Source organism: Petaurus breviceps, unplaced genomic scaffold, assembly GCF_028583685.1.
Source record: "Petaurus breviceps papuanus isolate PSGF00001 unplaced genomic scaffold, PetGlider_PUasm1.0 173, whole genome shotgun sequence".
Lineage (NCBI taxonomy): Eukaryota > Metazoa > Chordata > Mammalia > Diprotodontia > Petauridae > Petaurus > Petaurus breviceps.
The window spans coordinates 16,956,244-16,979,502 of NW_027185759.1; the positions used below are offsets into that span (position 1 = coordinate 16,956,244).

Genomic DNA, 23,259 nt, shown 5'->3' on the forward strand with positions numbered 1-23,259 from the left:
AGATCTGCCGGAGGGTGTCAGGAGGCTCAGGGCATGAAGGTGCCCCCATGACTGCCACCAGTACTGCTGCTACTACCATTACTGCTGTGCAGCTGCTGCTGCCGCTTATATAGATGGGCCTTAGGATTTGCAATGTGCTTTTCTTACATCTGTTTTTCTCATTTGAGCCATACGATGCCCCTGGTTCCAACCTATCGAGATCTTTTTGGATTCTGATCAATCAGCAAAACAACACTTTTAGCACCTATTATGTACCAGGCTTTGTTATGCTCTGGAACACACCCAGATTCCCTGTCTTCCTGTGTTAAGAATTCTATAATGGAGTCATTTCTATGCTGGGCCCCTATTATTTTTAATTCAGAAAATCATGGCTGCCTTATTGGTCAGAGTCAGGTTCAGAAGTGCCCATCTCCTCATGGCTTCCCCTACCTTCTCCTGGTCAAGGGACCTTAGGCAAGCCTTTCACTCTTCATTCTCATTTTCCTAATCTTTAAAATGGGAATAATAATAATGACAATAACCATTTCCCTGGACTATGGTAAGAATCACGTAAGATATGTGTGTATATGCATATAAACACAGACATCTATATACAAACATATGTTTATGTATAAAACAATATATAAACACAACTTAGTACTACTCCATGTTCTGCTACACTTGTCCTTTGTGACTAGATTAAGCCTATGCTGGCTTGTTGTCGTTTTGCAAACAAACAAACAAAACTTAAATGATGAGTTTTTATATTTTCAAAAGGGTTCCAAACATTTCTATGGGTATTTAACTTTAAGAACTTTTTAACTCTTAGAGTCAGCATGTTGCTAGTGTTAATGTACATTTTTGACAATGATAATAATAGCCTCTTCTTTCCCCTTCCTTCCCCTTTCCCCCATGAATTTTTATGATAATAATCTCTTCCTTCCTGTCCTTCCCCTCTCTCTTCCTCTCTTCTTCTCTCTTTTCCTCACCTTTCTCAAAGATGTCAAGATGTAATTGATAGTGTCAGATGATTCAGGGAGGTCTGGGAGAAATGGAATAGATAAAAGGGTCATTGGGTTCAATGCTGTGGTCATTTGTGGTCTGATAGAGAATATTTTCTTTCAAGTGGAAGGGTCAGAAACCAGATAACAGCTCATAGAAGACTGAGAGTAAGGAGTATGGGAAGCAGACAAGACAGTCTCTTGGTAGAGTAGTACGGGGAAGTGTGTGTGTGTGTGTGTATTATGTAACAGGGACCATGAAGGAGATAAGAGAGTACAGAAGGGGAAACTGAAGGGGAGGGCTTATGGGGAGAGCCATCCATTCTCCTAAGGCCAAAGGGGGAATATAGGTGAAGATATTGAAAATATATTGAGATTTATTGGAAATTTTGGAGTATGACAGAGCAGTTGAGGAGGTTCATGATGTCTCTGATTTTCTCTGTAAAGTGAGAGGGAGGCCCAGTGCCAAGATCGAAGGGGAGGGAGGGGGGAGATGAAGGCTGAAAGAGAGAGAATGTGTAGAATGTTGTCATTTGCGGGGAATGCACTAGTTCAGTGTCAATGAGTGAAAGATGGGACTGGCTGCAGTTGTTACCAGAATTCTTCACTTTACGCAGTAGATGTTTACAAAAGGCTTTATACACACAGAATGTCTCAAAATCTAATGAGATTAATACACCAGACAAATGCTCTTCAGAGATATTTTGTGGCAAATTATTTTGTAAAGTGAAGAACTTTTCCAATTATACAGATTTTGCCTTAAATATCTTAAGTTTTAATGTTCTCACATAGGTAGATTTAAAAAAAATATGAGATGTTTATATTTTTCCAATGAGTGTAAAAGATATTACATATTGAAGCAATGCTTTTTTAGATGTGTAATCAGTATTTTTTCTATCCCCTTCTCCGTGCCAAGTTGATGGTTGACTTGTGCTTTCACAATCAAAATCTAAAGTAATACTTAATAAGAGATAGAGGAGCCTGGTACAAATATTGCAAAGGCAGACTATATTTTTCATGGAATCCTGCCTATCAGAGATATTTGTTTAATGCAGTCACAATGGTTCTTTGATTTAAGTTTTTAGTGGTTTCTAGACTAAAAAAAACATCTCAGATGATAGGCCTGGGGATACTTAAAAAATTAATATCTACCTGATTGGAAAAGCTTTGGAATGGTTAATTAATGTTCTTGTGGGAAACCATTTAGATATTTTGTTGGAAAATTAAATTATTTATTTAATAAATATTAACTCATTCCTTGGAAAATCTTGTACCTTGTACTTAGAGGAGGGCTACAAAGCAGAATAAGGCATATAGTCCAGTGCTGAAGGAATTTACACTCCAGTAGGATGGAAAGTTCTACACCCACATCAGTGCCTCTCATCTGAAGTAATATTGCCGAGTACTAGAAGGGAGGTACAAGGGAGAGATGGGAGAGGAGACAGAGATGCAGAGAGACATCATTTCTTATTGAGGGAACCAGAGGAAGTGGCCTCAGAGCTGGAGAAGGGCCAAGATCTGGCAGACCACAATTTTGGAGAAAGGTTCTGGGGGGAAAAGAACGGCATGAACAATGACAGAGGAACAGGAGAATGGCTGTGACGTAGAAAAGTAGGAGAAAATGAGGTCAGAGGAATAGGTTGGAGTCAAAGCAGGGCGGGCTGTCAGTGCCAGCCCAAGGAGTCGGGGCTTTATGGGGACCCACGATGACTTCTGAGAAGGCAGTGATGCCTGGGAGTGCTCAGGATTGCCCTCATGCCTGTCTGACTGCTCAGACTCCTTCGCTGGATCAGCTTCTGCCCTGGGTTCTCCCCTCTGTCTCTGTTTCACTTGGTAATCTCATCAGGGCCCAGGGATTTACTTACCATCTCTGTGCTTGTGATTCTCCAGTCTGCCTGTCCTGCCCCATGCTGACCTCCAATGCCTTTCAGATCTCTCAAACAGGATGTCCAGGAGAGATCTTAAACTCAGGATGTCCAAAATGGGCCTCATTATGTCCCTTTAAACCCTCCCCGCCACCCCCTACCTTCCCTGTACTGTAGAGGCAGCACCATCCTTCTAGTCTCTGATGTTCATAACCTAAGAGTTGTGCTGGACTTCTCACTAGCCCTCTCCCCCTCCTCCCAAGGCCTGTAGATTCCACCTCCACAACACCTCTCCAATATACCCCCTTCTTTCCTCTGATGCTGCCCCTGCCCTGGCGCAGGCCCTCACCACCTCAGTGCCAGCAATTGCTGTTGATGGGCCTGCTTGCCTTAAGCCCTTCCCCATTCCAATCACCTTCCCTTCAGCCACTAAAGTAATTTTCCTAGAATGCTGGTCCAGTCATGTCATCCCCTACTCAGTAGACTGCTGTGGCTGCTCACTGCCTCCAGGATCAAACACAAAATGCTCCGTTTGGCATTCAAAGTCCTTGATGACCTAACCCTCTTCTACCTTTCCAATCTTCTTACACCTTACTCCCGGACATAAAGTCTTCAATCCAGCAACACTGGCCTCCTGGCTGTTCCCTGAACAGGACCCTCCATCTTTCAGCTCCTGGCATTTTCTCTGGCTGTCTTCGGTGCCTGGAATGCTCTCCTTCCTCCACTCCCCCTACTGACCTCCTTACTCTCCATAAGTCCCCCCTGAAATCCTGTATTTTCCAGGAAGCCTTCCCTCTGTTAATTCTTTCCTATTTGGCATGTACATCGCTCGATTTGTATAGAATTGTTTGCATGTTGTCTTCCCCACTAGATTGTAACCTCCTTGAGGACAGGGCCTATCTTTTGCCTCTCTTTGTATTTCTAGCACTTTGCACAGTGCCTGAGACATGATAGGCATCTTATTAATGAATGCTTCTTGGCTGAGGCTCAGACACCTGGCAGAGCTGCCTCAAGTTCCAAAGCTGTGGCACAGTGACCAATATCAGCTTCTCTGCTGGAGGAGAAACAGAGTCCTGTAGTGAGCAAGGGATGGCGAAGAGGCCATCTGGGCATTGTGCTTACACCCAGGGAAGGCCTCCAGCACCTCAGAACAGTCCTCCAGGGAGGACTTCAGGGAGGACGCAGACAAGTCAAGAGTCACTCAGGTGAGAAGGAACGGCTAGCTGGTGACTGACCCATTGAGAGGAAGGAGAGGGGTGTTAGTAGAAAGTAGAAATCACAGACAATGATTATTTTCGTGATTTAAAGGTAACAAGTGAGCACATTTTTCTATTAGAAAAGCAGGACCATGTTAGAGTCTTGCTACACTAAGCTAGCTAAACCCCAGAAGTCCCGTGAATGGGCACCACTGTTTCCATGTTGACAATCCCCCAAGGTCAAGGATACTGTGTAGGGGAAGTGAATTCACCCGTTTAGGGCTAGCCTTGCCACCTTCATCTCAATCTAGTGATAGAAACACCACAACTAACTCCTGACTGTAAGCATTGAGATCTTACAGTAGTTTTCCATGAGTGAGAATAAAATCAGCATAAATATGTGTTACAGATTCCTTTTCTTCTAATGTCAGATAGAAAGTCACATTGACATAAGGAGTTATTTTAGTGACTGATATAGCATTGTACATTTCCAGAGTCAGCATGCAAACCCACTAGTGTTATTTTACCAGATGATAAATACATATCAGTGTGTGCCCTCCATCCCCTTCAGTGTCATTCTGACTTATACATAGATAGAAATTGTTAGGGTACAGTACAGTTTATTCAGCCAAGAGAAGCTGCATTTATAGCTTTTTAAAAACTCAAAAGAAATCTTAGTTACAAAGAAATGCCAGCTTTCTTTTCTTTAATATTTATTTTAAGAACAAAGTATAGCCTTTTTGAAACTGTGGCTTGGGATAAATTAGTGGTTTTCATGGTACAATTAGTGGTTTCTATAATTTTTCAATGTATAAGATAGCGGTGGTGAATGTACCTTTACTTCTCTGGCTCCTACCCATTTTGATTTCCAGGTCTTGAATGCAGGTTGAAAATTTGGGGCCCGGCCCCATTTCCCTAAGTTCTTCCCATTTTTCTCCCATAAGGTATTTTCTAACAAGGTGAAGCCCTGCCCCATCAAGTTGGTTCATATTCCTGGACTATTTGGCCAGATGTATATGGTTTCTAAACTTTGGTCTGTAATGGGGATGTAATTTGGAATTTGAAGATCCCTTTGTGTTGGCAAAGGTAGCAGGTACTTAGCACTTAGTAACTGATGAAGCCTCTGTTGGGGAAACAGAAGGTATGAACTCCTGTCTCCTGTTACTGATGTAACAGGAAGGGGTTGACTGAAACAGGAAGCTAATGCTGTGTGTATATAAGGAAAAGCCCCAGAGAGGCATAGTCAGAATTTCCTGGGACCAGCACCTGGTGGCAGAGCAGCTACAGAAGAGAGAATGGAGAACTGAGCCAGAATTTCCTGAGAACTTGTCATTGTGGGGCTTCTTCTGAACAGGAGCCCTGAGTCCACAGCCCACAGCTAGGAGCCCAGGAACCAGGAACCCAGGTGACTGAGGAAGCATGACTTTGATGTTTGTAGCTTGGTTGAGCCTTGAATTCTCTGGAGCAGAAATGGTGAAGGATCTGACATGGACCAGACCCTGTGAACTTCACTGTGGAGCAGGACCTACCCAGAGAGCTGGACAAGGAACTGGGAGCTGTCTGCCACTGAACCCAGGTGACAGTCTAGTGAATACAGGTAGAATCTGGGACCATGGAAGGGGATCCAGGGAATCTTAGAACAGGCCCCAAATCAAGATGAAAAGACCCCTCCTTGGGTATTGAGTAAAGATGAAATTGTAGTTTACTAGTGACCTAGGGGTGGAGGGTTTTGTGTATGATACTTGGTAATTGGTTGATGAACAAGTGACTAATTGAGTTAATCAAGACTTTGCCCCATGAGTGGAAGACTTTGACTATTGTACTTTGAGAAATTGTAATATTGTGAATGCTGTACCTTGATTTTCTGTGAAAGTTTTGCTGTGATTTGTTATGGAATAAATAGTGTTCACTATACTGTGTAATCAGAATCTTAAAAGTTGTTCACAGTAGCAGTCCTCTGGAAATCTTCTGTGCATGGCATTACATGGTCCTACTCTCAGCTTGCATTGCTACTGCTACAGCCACGTGCTGGTCCCACCCTCTTCCTGACTCTTTAGTCTCTGAGACTTGCTCCATATTACAGCAAATATAACCAGTGTGCTGGCAGTGGATAGTGCATGTCAGCAGAGTAAATTTGGGCCTGGGGCTTGAGTGACTGTCTGGCCAAGTATTATCTACGTTGAGTTTGCTCCCAGAACCAGTCAGTCTTTGTAAACACATTTCCACTTTATTGTTCAAGAACTTAATTTTCATGTTAAGTTGCTTTTAGAAAAAGTTGTTATGGGGGGTGGAGTCAAGATGGCAGGATAGAAACAGGACTTCCTTGCGGCTCCGGCTCCCACCTCCCTCAATTCATGTAAAAGGTGACTGTGAACAAACTTTGGAGCTACAGAACCCACAAAATGACAGAGAGAAGCTAACCTCCTGCTGAAGACAGCCCAGCAGGCTGGCAGGAAGGGGCCAGCGCAGTGCTCTGGGAGCCAAACCCAGCCCTGCTGGGGGCCGAGATTTTAGCCTCAAGGGTGGCTTGACCAGCCGCTGGCTGGAGGGACTTCAGATCACCAGCAGCTGTGTCAATTTCCAGAATTAACAACACATAGATGCTAAGGACAAAGTGAGAGATCAGTGCAGTGTGCTCTTTGGGATCCAGTGCGGTCCGGGCTTATTCCCCTGGAGGGAGAAGCCGCTGAGACACCATGGTCCTGCAGCCACTGCCACGTGGCAGCTTCAGCTCCTCGACTGCAGATTGTAGTGGGACCAAGTGACCATTCTGAGGGGTTATCACTCTTGCTTTAACCTGTTTGGATCTGGATTGTGGTCTAGGGTGGAGGTCCTGGCGTGCATGACCAGCTTGCCAGAGCGTGTAGAGGCCTCAGAGAGGGTACCCATCTAATACCTCTGGCAGCTGAGAAAACCCCAGCCTTTGGGATGAAAGCTCCCCTGTCTGATGGCAGAGTCCTACTGTGGCAAAAAGCCCAGGGGTCAAGTGACTGAGGGCTGACATGACCAGGCAAAGGAAACAAAGCAGACAGAAGATTCCAGCATTAGATTCCTATTTTGGGGACAAAAAGGAGTGAAGCATGGAACAGGAGGAAGACAGTGAAGTCAGAACTCCTGCACCAAAAACTTCAAAGGAAAATACGAGCTGGTTACAGGTCATAGAGGACCTTAAGAAGCAGATAAGAGAAGTGGAGGAAAAATTGAGAAGAGAAATGAGAATGATGCAAGAAAATTACTAAATAGGAGTCAACAGCCTGACTGAGGAAAATCATACCTTAAAAAATAGGCTAACTCAAATGGCGAAGGAGACTCAAAAAGGCAGTGAGGAGAAGAATGCCTTAAAAAGCCGAATTTGCCAGATGGAAAAAGAATTACAAAAGCTCACTGAGGAGAATCATTGCTTCAGAATTAATTACATTGGAGTAAATTGAAGCTAATGACTTTATGAGAAATCAAGATGTTGTTAAACAGATCCAAACAAATGAAAGAATAAAAGGCAATGTGAAATATCTCATGGGAAAAACCACTGACCTGGAAAATAGATCCAGGAGAGAAAATTTAAAAATTATTGAAGTTGAAAGAATCCATCAATCACCTCCTGAAAAAGATCCCAAAAAGAAAATTCCTAGGAATATTATAGCCAGGTTCCAGAGTTCCCAGATCAAGTAGAAAAATATTACAAGCAGCCAGGAAGAAATAATTTGAATACTGTGGAAACATAATCAGGATAACACAGGATCTGGCAGCTTCTACACTGAGGGGTCAAAGGGCTTGGAATATGATATTCCAGAGGTCAAAGGAACTGGGATTAAAACCAAGAATCACCTACCCAGCAAAACTGAGTATCATGTTTCAGGGGAAAATATGGTCATTCAATGGAATAGAGGACTTTCAAGCATTCTTGATGAAAAAACCAGAGTTGAATAGAAAATTTGACATTCAGATACAAGAAGCAAGAGAAGCATAAGAAGGTAAACAGAGAAAAGAAATCATAAGGAACTTATCAAAGTTGAACTATTTACATCCCTACATGGAAAAACGATAATTGTAACTTATGAATCGTTTCTCAGTATGAGAATAGTCAAAGGGAATAGAAATATATATATATATATATGTATGTACATGTATACATGCATGTATATAGGAGGGTATATGGGCATATGAATACATATGTGACTGTATGTATATATGTGTACAAGTATACATAGATAGAGGGCACAGGACCAATTTAATAGGAATGAATGATACTTAAAATGTGAAATTAAGAGGTGAGAGAGGAATATAATGAAAGGAGATGGGAGGAGACAGAATGGGGGTAAACTATCTCATATAGAAGAGGCAAGGGAAAAAATGGTTACAATGGAGGGGAAGAACAGGAAGGCCAAAGGGAATGGGTCCACCTTATTCTCATTGAATTTGGCTTACGGAGGGAATGACATACACACTAAATAGGGTATCTCACCCTCCAGGAGAGTAGGGGGGAAGGGGATGAGAGGGGGGGATGATGGGAGGGGCAGGCTGGGGGGAAGGGAAGCTCGAAGCACCCACTTTTGAAAAGGGAAAGGATCAAAGTAGAGAATAGAACAAGTAGGAGGTGGGCTAGGAGGGGGGAAATATAGTCAGTCTTTTACAGTATATCCACCATGGAAATGTTTTGCATAGCTACACATGTACAACCTATATTGAATTCCTTATCTCCCCAGTAAGGGTGGGTGACAAGGGAGGAAGGGAATGAATCTGGAATTCAAAGTTTTAAAATCAAATGTTTAAATATATACATATATATATATATACTATTATAAATATTATTTTACATGTAACTGAGAAATAAGATATACAGGCATTAGAGCATAGAGATCCATCGTGCCCTACTGGAAAGCTGGAAGGGATATGGGAGAAGATATGGGAGAGAGCAGATTGGAAGAGGGGATATCTTGTGGGATTGACTGCTATTTTGGGACTGTGGGTAGGGGAAAAACGGGGAGAAAGTTTATAACTCAAAATCTTGCAGAAATGAATGATGTAAACTAGAAGTTAATAAAGCATTTGATATTAAATAAATAAATAATTTGAAAAAAAGAAAAAGCTATGATGTCATTATAATTGAGAACTGTGATTCTATGGAATTGAGCAGAACCACCTGTTTGATACAATACTTCATAGTCAGGGAAGGAGAGAAGGATTGGTACTTGTAATGAATTATTTTCTCTGACACAGTATTATCAGCACCAAATATAGAATCCAAGGCTTGGAAAGACCCTCAATGGTCATCTACAATGACGCAGACCTGAAAGGAAATGCCCCTATTGTCTTTCTCTACAAATAATCTCCCCCACCCCCAGCCCCTCACCCAGCAGCCCATTCCACTTTGGACAGCTCTTATTGGTAGGACACTTTTCCAGACTTTGAGTCTACATTCATCTCTTTGCATCTTCTACCCATTGCTCCTGGCCCTGCCCCCTGAGGTCAATCAGAATAAATCTTATCCCTCCTCCATAATACAGTTTTTTAGATCCTTGGAGATGGCCATCACATCCCCCTGAGTCTTCCCTTCTCCAGCCTTAACATCCGTAGCTCCTTAATTGAAACCTTGGATGACACATTCCAAAGCCTTTCACCATTCTGATTGCCCTCTTCTTGATGCTCTTAAACTTGTCATCATCCCTCTTCAGCTGTGGTGGCCAGAATGGGGTATGGCAATTTAGAGGAGGGTGGAGAATAGAGGGAGAATCACTTCCTTATTTCTGGGAGTATGTTCTTAGGCCATTTGGAAATCTTCTTGGTCACTTTGAACTTGGACTCCCATGTATAGAAACCTGTATTTTCCTCCCCATTTTTATAATGTATCTGTTATTTATCCTTGTTACTTCATTGGTGATATTCTCATCCCTCATCTAAACTATCACAGGGCCATTTATTTGTATTTACTTTTATGGACCTTACTTTAGAAAAGCAGTCTAAATTGTAGGAAACCTGGAACGTGATGGACATTCTATTTCTTCAAGAATGTCAACATTTAATAAGCATGCTCCGGGGGCATTTGATAATGAATCCAGGCTACTGAGAATGTGACTTTGAGACTTGGACCTTTTGTCCTGGTTTCTTTTTAGGAAACAATATAGACATTTGAGCTGTACCTCTTCAGCCAGTGACATCATACCCTCAGAAAAGTCACAAGTTGATTTTACAATTGACCAGACACAGTTTCGAGAAAAATGTTTCATCATTTAGCCATCCACACCTATTAATCCTGATTTTTTTCTCCACAGAAATGGCCAATCTGAATAAAACTTTATTGGCAGTCCAGCGAGATAAGGTCCGGCTGGAGGAAGAAGTAAAGAATCTGAAGATGGCGTCCGATACGGCTTTGTTGAAATCCCAGCAGATTGAGGTGATAGGCCAGCAAGGAGCAGGCTTGCTGAACAGATGCCATGACCTTCAAAAGGAAATACTGGGTAAGGATGAAGCTTTTTTGTTTGTTTGTTTTCAGAAAGAAATCATAAATATACAAATTCAAATAGGTAGCTTCTGGAACTTGCCTTCCTTTATAAATATCAGAAGTACCCATTGTACATTTCCAGGCTAAGAAGAATATATACCCAAATGTTTCATAGCCAAAATAGACTGCTCCAGACTGCACTCGACCTTGGGTGTGAGATCCACCTTGTTGTGTTATCTCTTGGATTCATAGGAAGCAAGGGATCATTTCTAGGGACAGGTACTGTTATCTCCTGGTGTAAAGAATGAGATCAGGCTGGAACAAGAGAGTTATGGTGGTTCAGCAAGGAAGAGAGTAAGACAACAATGTATTGTGTCTCACAGGAGTAATGGGAACTCCTGACAATAGAGCAGTGGGGCCAGTGATTCTGGTTTTTACTCATTAGGAAGTGGGGGGGGGAAGGAGGGTACCTTACTTTCTAGGAACCCTACATGCTTCCTCTTTCTATATTCAGGGTGGGGGATGAGTCTATAGGATTACATAGGTTTTAGGGGAGATGGGCTTCATAGAGAGGGAAGGGAAGGTGTCTTAACCATTAGCGAGCTCTGACAAGAAGCCTTAGATTTTCTGTCAAGACCTATACTTGTTTTCCATCCTTTACTTGATGTCTAATGCAGTCATGGCAACAGACTGTGGCTGCTTTCTGAGGACCTGTCTATCTGGAATCAGTATGGAGAGCCCAACCACCAAGAAGCTCGTGGATTCATAGCAGGTTTTGTTTGACTATAAAAACCCATGAAACAAAGGGAATCCAGGGTGGCCCCGAGGCCTGGATGGCCCCTTCCTTATATGCAGTGATGGTGGCAGTCAAGGAAAGGGCTCCAAAGATGCTGCTAATCACTCGGTTTTTAGGCTCTTTCTAAGCATTCTTAGCACAGCCATTGGTTGGAAGGGTGGGCAGACTTCTGAGGTTCTGACAGGTGAAGTGGAGGAAGGAAGTTTAATTAGATCATTTGATTTGAAAATGAAACAAACTGACATATAGCCGTGTCATTGATATGAGTGCTTCTTTTTAATAGCCTATGATAACATTCATTAATGAAATCAGACTTGAAGCATTTCATGTCATGCCACTTTCTGAATCCTCTCGGCTTTAAAAAGAAGACCACCTCAGAGGAACTTTTGAAATAAGTCAAGTGAGCCAGAAGCACCATTTCCCCACTTCAAATGCCCTCCTCGCTCTCCTTGACCTGAAAGGAATTTTGGTCAAAAGTCTTGGGATTGGCCCCAGCTCAGCTGCTTTGCATGAAACCTCAATATAAATGCTGGTATTGATATTTTCAAGTAAAAGCTAGTTCGGTTCATATGCATATGAAAACTAACAAAAGGTACAAGCAGCCTAGAGATCTGAGCTCTTCCTCTGGATCCACCTGGATCCCTGAAAAATAGCCCCAGGTAAAATGCCTGGTGCACAGGGATACATTTTAGAAGCATTCAGCAAGCCGCATGTATGACTGGATTTATTTTAAAATAATGGCCTTCAAGAGAAATGTCAGGCTCTATTTTTAAGTAGCCTCCTCAGCACATCAAGAAAGAGCAATCACAGAGTCCTATGGTTTCTATAAAAATAACTTCTGTATAGATACGAAGATTCCCTGGATCTATATTTGGACTCTCGGGCAAAGAGAACAGAGCGGGCTGGTTTTATTTTCCTGTCACTCCATTCACTTTTTGCCACTTCTATTTTAAAGTAGCTAATGTAATAAAAAGCCTCACCATAAGCCTTTAACTTTTATGTGCTGCTTGGAGTAAATTGAATCCTACTAATCTTCATCTCAAATTAGGCCAAAGGTTCTAAAGTCAGTACCTTTCCACGATAAGGACTGTAGCCATCTGTAAAAGAACCCACAGCTTTTTATGGCCTTAATGGAAGCCTGGGATGTATATCTGTCTAAACAAACACAAACTGGGATCAGATTTTGAAAAGAGTGAATGTAGACTTATCCCAGAGATCTGATTTACCCCGGATTTTATGAAACTGCTCAGAGGGTTTGCCCCCCTTTGCTACCATAGCCTTGTATGACAAACGTGACATTACATCATGTAAAACAAAACAGCCACCATTTTCATGCATGACTCAATCAAGACTGACCAGCAATCATGGGAGACAGATGCCCGCATGATATGGATGCCCAACTGGAGCAAAAGATTGTATTTTTGGAATGAACAGCAAGTCCCTAACTCATAGGCAAATTAAAAAAAATTAATCCTGTTTCATACTTATTGTCTGAATTTCGGTCAATGTGCAGATGTTCTGTGGGAGGGTTCGTTTCTGTATCTCTCTCTCCCCTCTCCTCTCTCTCTCTTCCCCCCTCCCCCTCTCCCTCTCTCTCCCTCTTCCCTCTCCCCCTCTTTCTCTCTCTCTCTTTCCTCTACACTATAGATAGATTGATCAATCAATTGATAGAGCAATCAATAGATAGATAGTGTGGAATAGAGGAAAGAAGGCTGGAATGGTGTCAGGGAAGTGGAGAGTCTGCCCCTCTACTCCCCATTTGACAATGACTGAGGCCATATTCCTTAGCCTCTGCAAGGTTCTGTGGTAGGAGATATAAAGATGAAATTCATTAAGGGAGAATTAAACTCTAATCTAGATACAGTAGTGAGATGAAATGAAGTGAGATCCTTTAAAAGATTTCAGGTGTCTAGACCCGGACAAATTGCATCCAAGGTGCCAGAAGACTGGAAACATGAAGCATTGTCTAAATTTGGGGTTTCAGAAACCAAAAGGTTTGTGAGTCTTTACAAGAGAGTATGGAGATCACCAGGAAGCAGAACACTTTCATTGAGACCATCACCCTAAACCCACTCCATTTTGGGGAAGAGGGCTCTGGACGTGGGGAACCAGCAAGAGGTCTTAGCGGACCTTGATGTAATCAAGACCTTTACCAGAGTGTCTCGTAAGGAAAGAGACCTCTCTCTATTATTCATAAGCTATCTATCTGGAGCCTTGCTGGATGCACCTCCCACTTTAGAACTAGCTAAGGGCTCAGTGCTCAGATTCAAAGATAGCCATTTAGTACAGAATAAAGGAAGCTGGGGAAAATCAGTTATTGAAATTCATTTTCCCAAGCAATGGCACTCTGAGCAATGGGCTCTGTAGCCTGAGTTTAGAGCAGGATAATCGCTCCAGAATGCAGATGAAGATGTTTCAGAGGATGGTCCTGACCTCTCCAGGCATCTATTGGAGAGGGCAGTCATCCCCCTTTCACAGCTCAGATGAGGTGCCACTGCTAAGACCGGCGTGCGATTGTTGAGACAGACTGGTTGGTTGAGGGGAACCATAGTCATTCTGATATACAAAAATGGGAGCAGACAGAGAAATGGGACTCAAGAGTCAGTATTTCCTTTATTGAAATAGATTTGTTTCCTTCATCAGGAGGCTAGATGAAGTCTTATCTCTTTTGCTACTCGGCTGTGGGTATATGGGCTATTCAAGTGGACTAGCACCTCCAGTGTTATCTTGCTGAGCCTTTTCAGGGGCCCACCTGTCCCCTAATTCTCCTCTCTGGCTCCAAGAAGCCAACGTATGCATAGCGGCCATACCCCAGTGACGCTGTCTCGGCAGACGAGCTAAGTCAGGTTGAGGGTCACTGACAAGACTCGAACCCATCAGTGAGTTAAGGGGACATCTAACCCAAGTGGAGCAGTGGATGAGAATCCTAGTTCCAATGGCCATGAAAGCAGCCGAAACAGGCACCGTGCGCACCATGGAGGGCCATCAGAGATACCACGATCATTTTGTCCTGCCTGGACTTTGATGACTGGAAGGGAGGGTGAGGCTGACAACTTTGCACAGCCCTGCCTCACTTAGATCTAATTCACAAGCCAGTCAAGACACCACCTGTGATGTCACTGGTGTTCTTCAAAAGTGAAGAATGAACGACAGCTGGGAACTCGGCTGGGTGAGCGTGGGTGACTTAGGTTCTCTGAGCCTCAGTGTTCCGCCTGTGAAATGGGAATAACAATGCCTGTAGTTCCTGCCTCCCAGAGCAATTGTAAGATTAAGTGAGAGAATGTGTGTGAAGTGCTTTATGCATCTCGGAGCTTCCTATGGCTTCATTCTCCCTTGTTCTTCTGAATCTCTTGGCTAAAATAAGCACAGCTTCCTTGGGTTTTGCAACCCCCCTTACAAAGCAAGAAACAGTGCAGCTGTAATTAGCTCCTAGTTCTGAATCCCTCTTCAGGCTTCACCTTCATTAAGGACAGTCTGCATTCTCGTCCCAAGCACAGTTGGAGCCGGGGCTCCCGCCAGGGCTCTGGGTCCATGTTGTGGCATTAGGACCTCAGCTCAGATCCCTCACAATGGCAGCACATGAACAGTATGGCATTTCAAGGCTACGTTAGCAGTTCCCTGCTAATGGTATTGAATAAATTTCCCTCTTAGGTAACCCACAATCTGGAATAAGTAGAAATAACCGTTTCCAGGGATTTCTGTTGTCTCTCTGTACAGGGTCTATTGATGATGACAGTGAGGAGACCTAGAGAGAGGCTAGGGAGGCGTTAACTGGTACACCTGCCTCCGATTAACAATAACACCAGACTCTCATGTACCTGTTAATGAAATGGGGGGGGGGGGGTATTTTCATGTTTTGCATCATTTTTTCTTTTAGCATCTTAATACAGAACTTGTCAGAACATTCAAGAGAATGCTTCACAAAATGATGAACGGAATAAAAATGGTCCCTGTATTACTCAGGTCACACCTACTCCTAGATGAGCCAGTCAGACCACTTCCTGGTTATGGCTTCATTCTACACAAGGGACTGCTATGGCTTGCCTAGCGACTGTCAGGACAGATCCAGCCACAGTGAAGTGAGGGGTCCAGTGTCCATGCCTTCTCTGTGGGTGTGTAGGAAAAGCATCGGATTGGGAATCATGATGCTGAGGTGAAGGCATTGGGCCAGTCATTGCTCTCCATGCATCACATTCTTCATCTGGAAGACAGAGCACCAGCTCGCCTGCAAGGGCTTCCTAGCTCTGAATGAATACTCCTATGATAGCATTTTCTGTTCTGGAAGAGCCAGGGCCGTTAGCTGAGGAAGCCATCAGATTTGTGGCTGGGCCCACTCACTCTCCATGTCTTCATGAATTCTTCCTGCTACTGCTATCGCCCTTCCCCAGGGCCTTTCCCACCTCCCTTCTTGATCTCTCCACCCTCTCCCTTACACATCTGACCTCTAGCTGCCTGACGGCCATGGCCTGGGCCCTGCCCTGGGATGGACTTCTGCCCTAGTGGGAAGAACAAATAGAAGGAGCTTCTTGTTTGAGACAGGAGCCGCCTCCCTCTGCTGGTCTTATGTCTGTGGGATGTCCCATCTATCATCCTGACAACTTACTCCATCTCCAATTTGTAAAGTGTTTGCTTCTTGTGATCTACAGTATTGCTCTGTTCACCGGCCACTGGCCCCTTTCCCTACCTTTGCACACATCACCTTGTATCTATATGTTTGATGGCCCCTGACTGTTCTGGCTCTGGCAGCAGCCCCCTTGTTGGGGCCAGTGGCTGTGCCCTTCACCTCCAGGCCTGCTCTGGGGCTTTGATCCCAGCTTCCTGCCCCCTGGCCTGGAGTGATGGCACACATCCTTTAACATGGCAGGGATGGCTCTCACTTCCCCAAAGATGAGGGTTCTCTTGGGGAGATCCTGCCTTCTGCTTGATTTTGCATCTCCCTTTGATTGATTTCTTTGGATGTTTACTCTCTGGCATTTCTTGCCTATTGTTTAAGCTTTAGGAAAGTCAAGGTGGTTTCATTCATAGTATTCATATCCTCAGGCTCTAATATAGGGCCTGGCACATAGAAGATGCTTAATGAAAAACTTGTTGATTGATTTTTAACAGGTATGTTTTAACAGGTTGTTTGTATGTGACTTCTGTTTGTTTTGGATGGAAACTCTTAATGAAGGACAGAGAGAGGCAGAGAAGAAAGAGAAACAGGGAGAGACAGGAGAAAGAGATAGACAGAAACAGAGAGAAAACCTGTGCTTTAAAAAGCAGAAAAAACAAGTCAGTGTTCTGGGCTGCTGGGGATGATAAAGAGTAAAAAAAGGATTATAAAGTTTTGGGGAACAAACTTTGTGAGAGTGGAGCAAACAGGAACAAAAAGACGAATAAAAGTAAATAGGTGGGGAAATTGCAAAAGGAGTTTCCTTTTTTAAAAAATGAATCCCAAGTGTAATTTTTATCTTCTCCAGTGACATGCCTATGAAATAGGGTTCTATCTATCATCATTGTATTCCACTGGGAAGCAAAACGTTATAGCATATTTGGGGGATTTAAGATCCAATAAATATTGCTGTTTTGTGTTTCAGTGCAAGCCGAGTGAAATGAGAACATTCTCAGTCTTAAGTGTGCATTTCTTTGTCAATCATGCAATGACTCTAATCTTTACCTTCTTTAGCCAGGAATGCTTTTTTAATAATTCAGATGATTATATTACTCAGTTGCGGCAATGCAGCCTAAGCTCAAATCCATTCCTTATAACCATGAGTACTGGTCTTTTTGTCTTCAGCTGTCCTTTCCACAACTTCTGTTTTCTGTAATTAAAAAAAAAAACCCTATAGATCTTTTTTAGGACTAATTATGTTGTTAGTTGAATTATTTTTCCTTTGTTTTTGGAGCTCAGGGTCTAACCTCATTATCTTAACTCTCAGAAGCAGTGGCAGATTTGGTCTCCAGAGGGTGACTGGCTAGGAACATAGGAGTAACATTGAGGATTGGCACGTTTCTAATACTTTCAGTCATGAGCCCCCACCAGTGTGCTTCCTAGTATCATTTAATCAGTTAACATATTCCCAACATTTACTAACCAATTAATATCTATTAACTCTTACAAAAGCATATTTACTAGGAAGGTATATCCAGGACCAAAGTACAACAACATTCATGCGTTCTCCCCTCTACACCTGGCCTCTGGGGAGAGTTGTTGTTCAGTCCTGTCTGACTCTTCATGACCTCATTTGGGGTTTTCCTGGCAGAGATGCTCCTGTGGTTTGCCATTTCCTTTTCTAGTTCATTTTGTTGATGAGAAAACCAAGGCAAACAAAGGTTAAGTGACTTGCCCAGCCAGGAAATGTCTGAAGCTGGATTTGAACTCAGGTACTCCTGACTCTAGGCCATGTACTCTGTCCACTTTGATGACATCTATCTGCCCCCTGAGGAGAATAGTCTCCCCCACTGCTATCCCCCCCCCATCACTGATAGAGCACCTGGCCTGGAGTCATTAAGACCTGAGTTCAAATCCAGCCTCAGATACTGGCTGTGTGATCCTTGGCAAATCTTAATCCTATTTGCTTTGGTTTCCTCATCTGTAAAATGAGCTGGAAAGGGAAGTGGCAAACCACTCCAGGATCTTTACCAAGAAAATCCCTAACAGGGTCATGGAGGGTCAGACACCACTGAAACAATGGAATAACGAAGAACCACAGGAGGGCCAGAGGCTCTGTGCCTTCCCGGACACAAAAGCAGCCAGAGCTATGTCCCCTCTCCAGCCAGAAGCTGACAAGCAGTTCTTCTCTATGAAAGCTGTTGGGGAAATGATCTTTAGCCTTTTGTAGGCACACTCCACCCAGCCCAGCAGCCAGTGAAAAGATCTCATCACCATGTAGAGGAGACCTGCCAGTGCTTCCAAGGAAGGAAACAGCCCCTGTGTCATGCTGCATACCTGGAACAAGGTCACTGAAAACCACCCCCCACCTGCCCTGGGACCAGAACCCAGCAGGGCACATCCCCAGATTCTACGCCCCCAGCCCTCATTGACCAGTTCACCTATTATAACCCAATTTTCTCTTATGGGCTGTGTGACATCAGCTTCCTCCTACTCTGACCGTATCACTGCTAGAAAGCATCCCTTGAAAGTCTGCCTTGTGGGCAATAAGACATAGAATGCTATGTCTTAATGTTCCCAATATCTCCTGCAGATTACAATCTCAAAGATTCTTTAGACTCCTGGTAATTACCATGTGCAGGGTCTGTAATCCATGAGCAACTTTTGAAAAACACCAAATATTTGGGAAGAAGAAAAAGGCCTTCTCTGAAGTTTTTGTACAGAAAGTGCTTTGTAAACCTAATCACATTTGTCATTAGTCACTACTGAAAAAATTCCATTTTTTTGACAGAATACCTTGTCTAGACTATATGCTCCCCCCCATCAGATTCTGATTTAATGTTTTCTCAATCTCAAAGGTAAATAGAAATATTTTTTACCTCTATGTAGATTTTGTTCATCGTTTCTTCTTTAAGTTACTGTTGGATAGGTCTAATGACTTTTCTTCAGAAAATACAAACTCACAGGCTTAGAAGTTTGAGCCTAACCCCCACATTTTGCCGTGAGACCCTGAGAAATGGAGTCACTTGCCAAGGTCATACAACTAGACGGTAGAATAGCAGCTGTAGAATCCAAGAGTTTTTGGACATCCAGCCCAGTGCCTTTCATAGAGCACCACACTCACTGAAGAATTATCTCCTCCTCTCTCTTCCTCCTCCATTAGTTTGTTCTGCTTTATTGTTGCTGTTGTTGTTATTTAGACTGTAGGTGCTTCCAATTCCAACATACATTTTAACCCCATTCAAATGATGGAAATGGTAGCTTTTCTTTTAATTCTACAATTTAATCTTGATTTGTAGAAAAAATAGTGGGAACACAAATAAATTTTCTGATGAATGAAACCTTTCGTTTCCATGTCTAGATTTAGTTACAGATGGTTATATAATTTTATGTTTGGTTCACACTGATGTAACTTCCAAAATAAGTGCCCCCAAATGCATAATTTTTCCCAATTGGCAGTGCTCTTCTCAGAGGTCAGTGTGACCAGCAAATCAGTCAGCTTAACTTATTTCCCTTCCACCTGGTAGGATAAAGTGCCCTTTAGTTTCTTTTTGTCAGCAGTCACAAATCACAAGAGGCGAGTTCAGATAAATCACTGCAGTATTAAAATCCTTCCTTGAAATTCATTTGGCAAACTTTCAAACTTTCCTTTTTAATCTGGGTCTGAACAGAAAACCTTTCTGTATTTTGTCTTGCAAGGAAACTTTTTGGTGGAACATATATGAAAATGAGAATTTTTTCTTCGATAATTTACCATTTCTCTTGCCTGTGGTTAGTGACTAGGCACAGTAGGGAATATGGATGAGATGGAGAAAGGAGGACTGGGCTGAGGTCTGGAGAACTTGGGTCCTGGTTCTGCCTTTTCCTAGACTATTGGAGGAGGAATTTGACATTTCTTTGCCTGTTTCCTCAACTTAAAAATAGAAATAATAATCCCCCATCCCCCCAGCACTTTGAGAACGTGTTAACATGCTGCATGAATGTCAGGTACTGTTCTATAACCATTTTATCGTGCATTTCCTGGGGAGACCATTTCCAAAGCACACGATTATACTTAGAATGAAACAAATGAAGACTTCAACAAGGATCAGTCATTCCTTAGTCTCAGAGGGGAGAGCATGTAAGTAGACCTATGTGCTCACTCTCTCCATAAGCCTCCCCCATAATTACTCTCCTCTATTATTTTCTCTGCCTTTTAGGCTTATCTCCTTATCTTTGCTTGGAAGAATGCTAGCGGCCACAGCAGTCTATCTGCTTTCAAAATAGGGTGCTAGAATCAGGGAGTAGTTATGATTCATTCAGGGGCTCCCCACAGCCTAGCTGTTAGAGGAGAAAAGAATACCAGCAATGTGCTAAGTGAGCCCAACACCCAGTCCTGCTTCTCCCCCAGGGAATTTCATGTTGTGAACCAAATGCCCATTGTGGTTCTCAACTGACCTGTGTCAGATAGAAACCAATTGAGGTGGATTTCTGAATGAAGCTCTTTCTGTTGGTCACCACCACCCTGATCCTCCTGAGGCTGCTTGAACCCTCCGTTTTCATCACCTGGTATTTATTTTGTACACAGCCTGCCTAGGCCTTTATTTGGGCGTGTTTGGTTCCCTTATTTTACTTTGGGAGCATGCCTTCCACTTCCCTCTGACAGATTTGCTTTTGTCCAGGCCGTGTTCATTCAGACTTTCATGGTATTTTTAGATGGCAAGTTCAGTGTAGGAATTAATATGATAGACATGAAATATATGACTTTTAGGACACATATGTGGTTAAAAAAAACAACTTTTCAATTTCAGTTACATTCATGGCCAGGTAAACATGTACTTTGGTGTATTGGCATGTTCTGTAAATGTTGGTTTTCCAAGGATAAACTGGCCTCTTGTGAGGGGTAGGGAGTGGGAAGCAACAAAGAAAGAAAGAAAAAGGTCAAAAGGGATCCCAGGAGCAAATCATGCAATTTTTTAATGGAAATAATAAAAGCCCAGAAAGGACTGGAAAAGCTGGCCCTCCTCCCCACTGAGCCGTGACAGCCCCCTTCCTCCAACCAGTACCAGCCTGTGTGTTCCAAACCCCTCTCTGCCTTGCCCTGATTCCCCCCAGCCTCAACTAGTCCATATTGCACACACTGAAACTCCAGTAGAGATGATTAATCAATTATTAAACACCTACTATGTGTCAGCACTTGGTGCTGGGGTACAAACACCCACACAAAGAAACAGTAGCTACTCTCAGGGGAAACAATGTGCACATGTATAAGTAGATACAGAATAAATGGAATAAATCCCAATAAGTTTTTTAAAAGAGAGTATGTCTTGCACAGAGAGAGGGATATGTGAGGCCCGGGGGCAGGAGGGAGGGCATTCAAGGCCTGGAAGAGGGTCAGGCGTGTGGTGGAGAAACAGAGAGGCCAGTCTGACAGGGCCTCAGAGTCCAGGAAGGGAAGCAGTGAATGACACACTTGCAAAGGTAGGCCAGGTTATAGAGGGCTTTAAAAGTCAGCCATGTTTATATTTGATCCTAGAAACAAAAGGAGGCCAGGGAGTTTCTTTAACAGGGGAGGGACTGGGTCAGAATCTGTGCTTAAGTAAAATCTCTCCAGCCCCTGTGTGAAGGATGCTTGTGAGAGGGCAGGGACCAGTTAGGAGGTGAGAGGTGAGAGGGCCTGCACTAAGGTGGTGGCTGTCTAACCGGAGAAATGGGGTACTCGCTGTGCTGGCAGAGATAACAGAGTTTGGGAACATGCATGATGCCTGTGATCCAGGCCTGTGTGTCTGGAAGGAATGTGCCCTGGGGAATAAAAGCAAACCGTCTTTGGAAGAGGAATAGGTTTGGAGGGGAACGGTCATGAATCCTGTGTTGGACTTGAGCTGGAGATGTCTCTCCTGGGCAGTGGGCACTGCAGGGCTAGAGCTCAGGGGAGACAACGGGGCTGGATTTATAAAAGGAGCAGGACCAGGCTTTGGTTCCATCTGAGAGCCAGTCATGCCTTGGAAAGTTATTGCCAGGTGTTAACACCTTGTCAGCACATTAATACCTCCTGACTTGGATTGCCTGGGTGACTCCATCAGCCGAACTCCCAAGTCTGTTTTTAGCTATGAACAACATCAGCAAGCCAGTGGGAAGATACCCGTAGGTGAAGCTCTGGAGATAAGGATGAAGGGCTTTCTCAATGCATGTGGCACATTAGCATGTCTGTATGGGACTCTGTGTGTGTGTGTAGGAAAGATCAGCCTTCTTGGTGTGTGTCACAGTCCCCTTGGGCATTTGGTGTGGATCCCTTCTCTGAAACATATTTTAAAATGCATAAAATAGGGGTAGCTAGGTGGTTCAGTGAATAGAACACCAGCCCTGGAGTCAGGAGGACTTGAATTCAAATCCGGCCTCAGACACTTAACAATTACTAGCCATATGACCTTGGGCAAGTCGCTTAACCCCAATTGCCCTCCAAAAAGCAAAAAATAAAATGCATAAAGTATATAGGGTTATGGAGGAAATTATATCTAAATATAATTATCAAAATATTATTTTCATAAAATCATGGATCCCATGTTAAGAATCCCTGCCCTGGGTGATAAAGAGCAAACTTTCTCTGCACTGGGTCATTTTCCCTAAGTGACCTTTGCCCCACAACCTTTCCTGCCAATGCCTGGACTTGCCACACCCACCACCAGATAAAACAAAGCCTAGGTTTTCCTGGCTGTGGGAAGAAAGTTCCATTAGAGTTGGGGAAGTATTTGCACAGCCGAGTTTTCCTCCTCTTGAACTTCACCTTGGGCATTTATTTACCTTCTCCATAAGATCCTAAGTATTTTTCCTCTCTACTTGCTGCAAAAAATTGCCAAGTTCTCTCTGTTCCTGATCTCCCCTATGTTCTGTCCCCACTGCTCTCCAATTATTATCATCTTTTTATCCTGAAAACTCCCAATATATCTTAAAGAAAAAAAAGTTTCCTTTCCTCACTGAATAAAATACTAGTCTGAAGTATTCAGAGTTACTACTGAATCAATCAGGGTATATCATTCCTGTGAGATGGACAATTATCATGATCATTTTACTCATGGAGAAAATGAGGGCAAAAGTCATTAAAATGGTTTACCCAGGGTCACAGAAAATCAGTGATAGATCTAAAAATAGAATTCAGATCTCCTGATTCCTTGTCTTATCCATAATATGTTAGATCATATAATTTCCTTTGTAGTTTGTGTGATTATATTGTTAAGTTGTGTTAGGTTAACCACATTATGATGAAGAAAAAAAACAAATGGCATTTAAAATTATTTTATGACAAAAATCTCTGAAGTAAAAGTTTGATGAAAATATTTGTGAAATGATATAGACTTTTAACGAGAGAGAGAGAAAGGGGGGGGGGGAGAGAGAGAGAGAGAGAGAGAGAGAGAG

General features: G+C 43.1%; 1 protein-coding gene across 1 annotated transcript in view; it reads left to right on the forward strand.

Annotated features, from left to right (window-relative positions):
- The window catches only part of LEKR1 (leucine, glutamate and lysine rich 1), a 175,483-nt gene that overhangs the window by 105,673 nt on the left and 46,551 nt on the right, over nt 1-23,259 (forward strand). Inside the window, exon 7 of the mRNA XM_069083451.1 lies at nt 10,311-10,496. Coding sequence (XP_068939552.1) covers nt 10,311-10,496 — 186 coding nt within the window. The remainder of the gene's footprint in view (nt 1-10,310; nt 10,497-23,259) is intronic.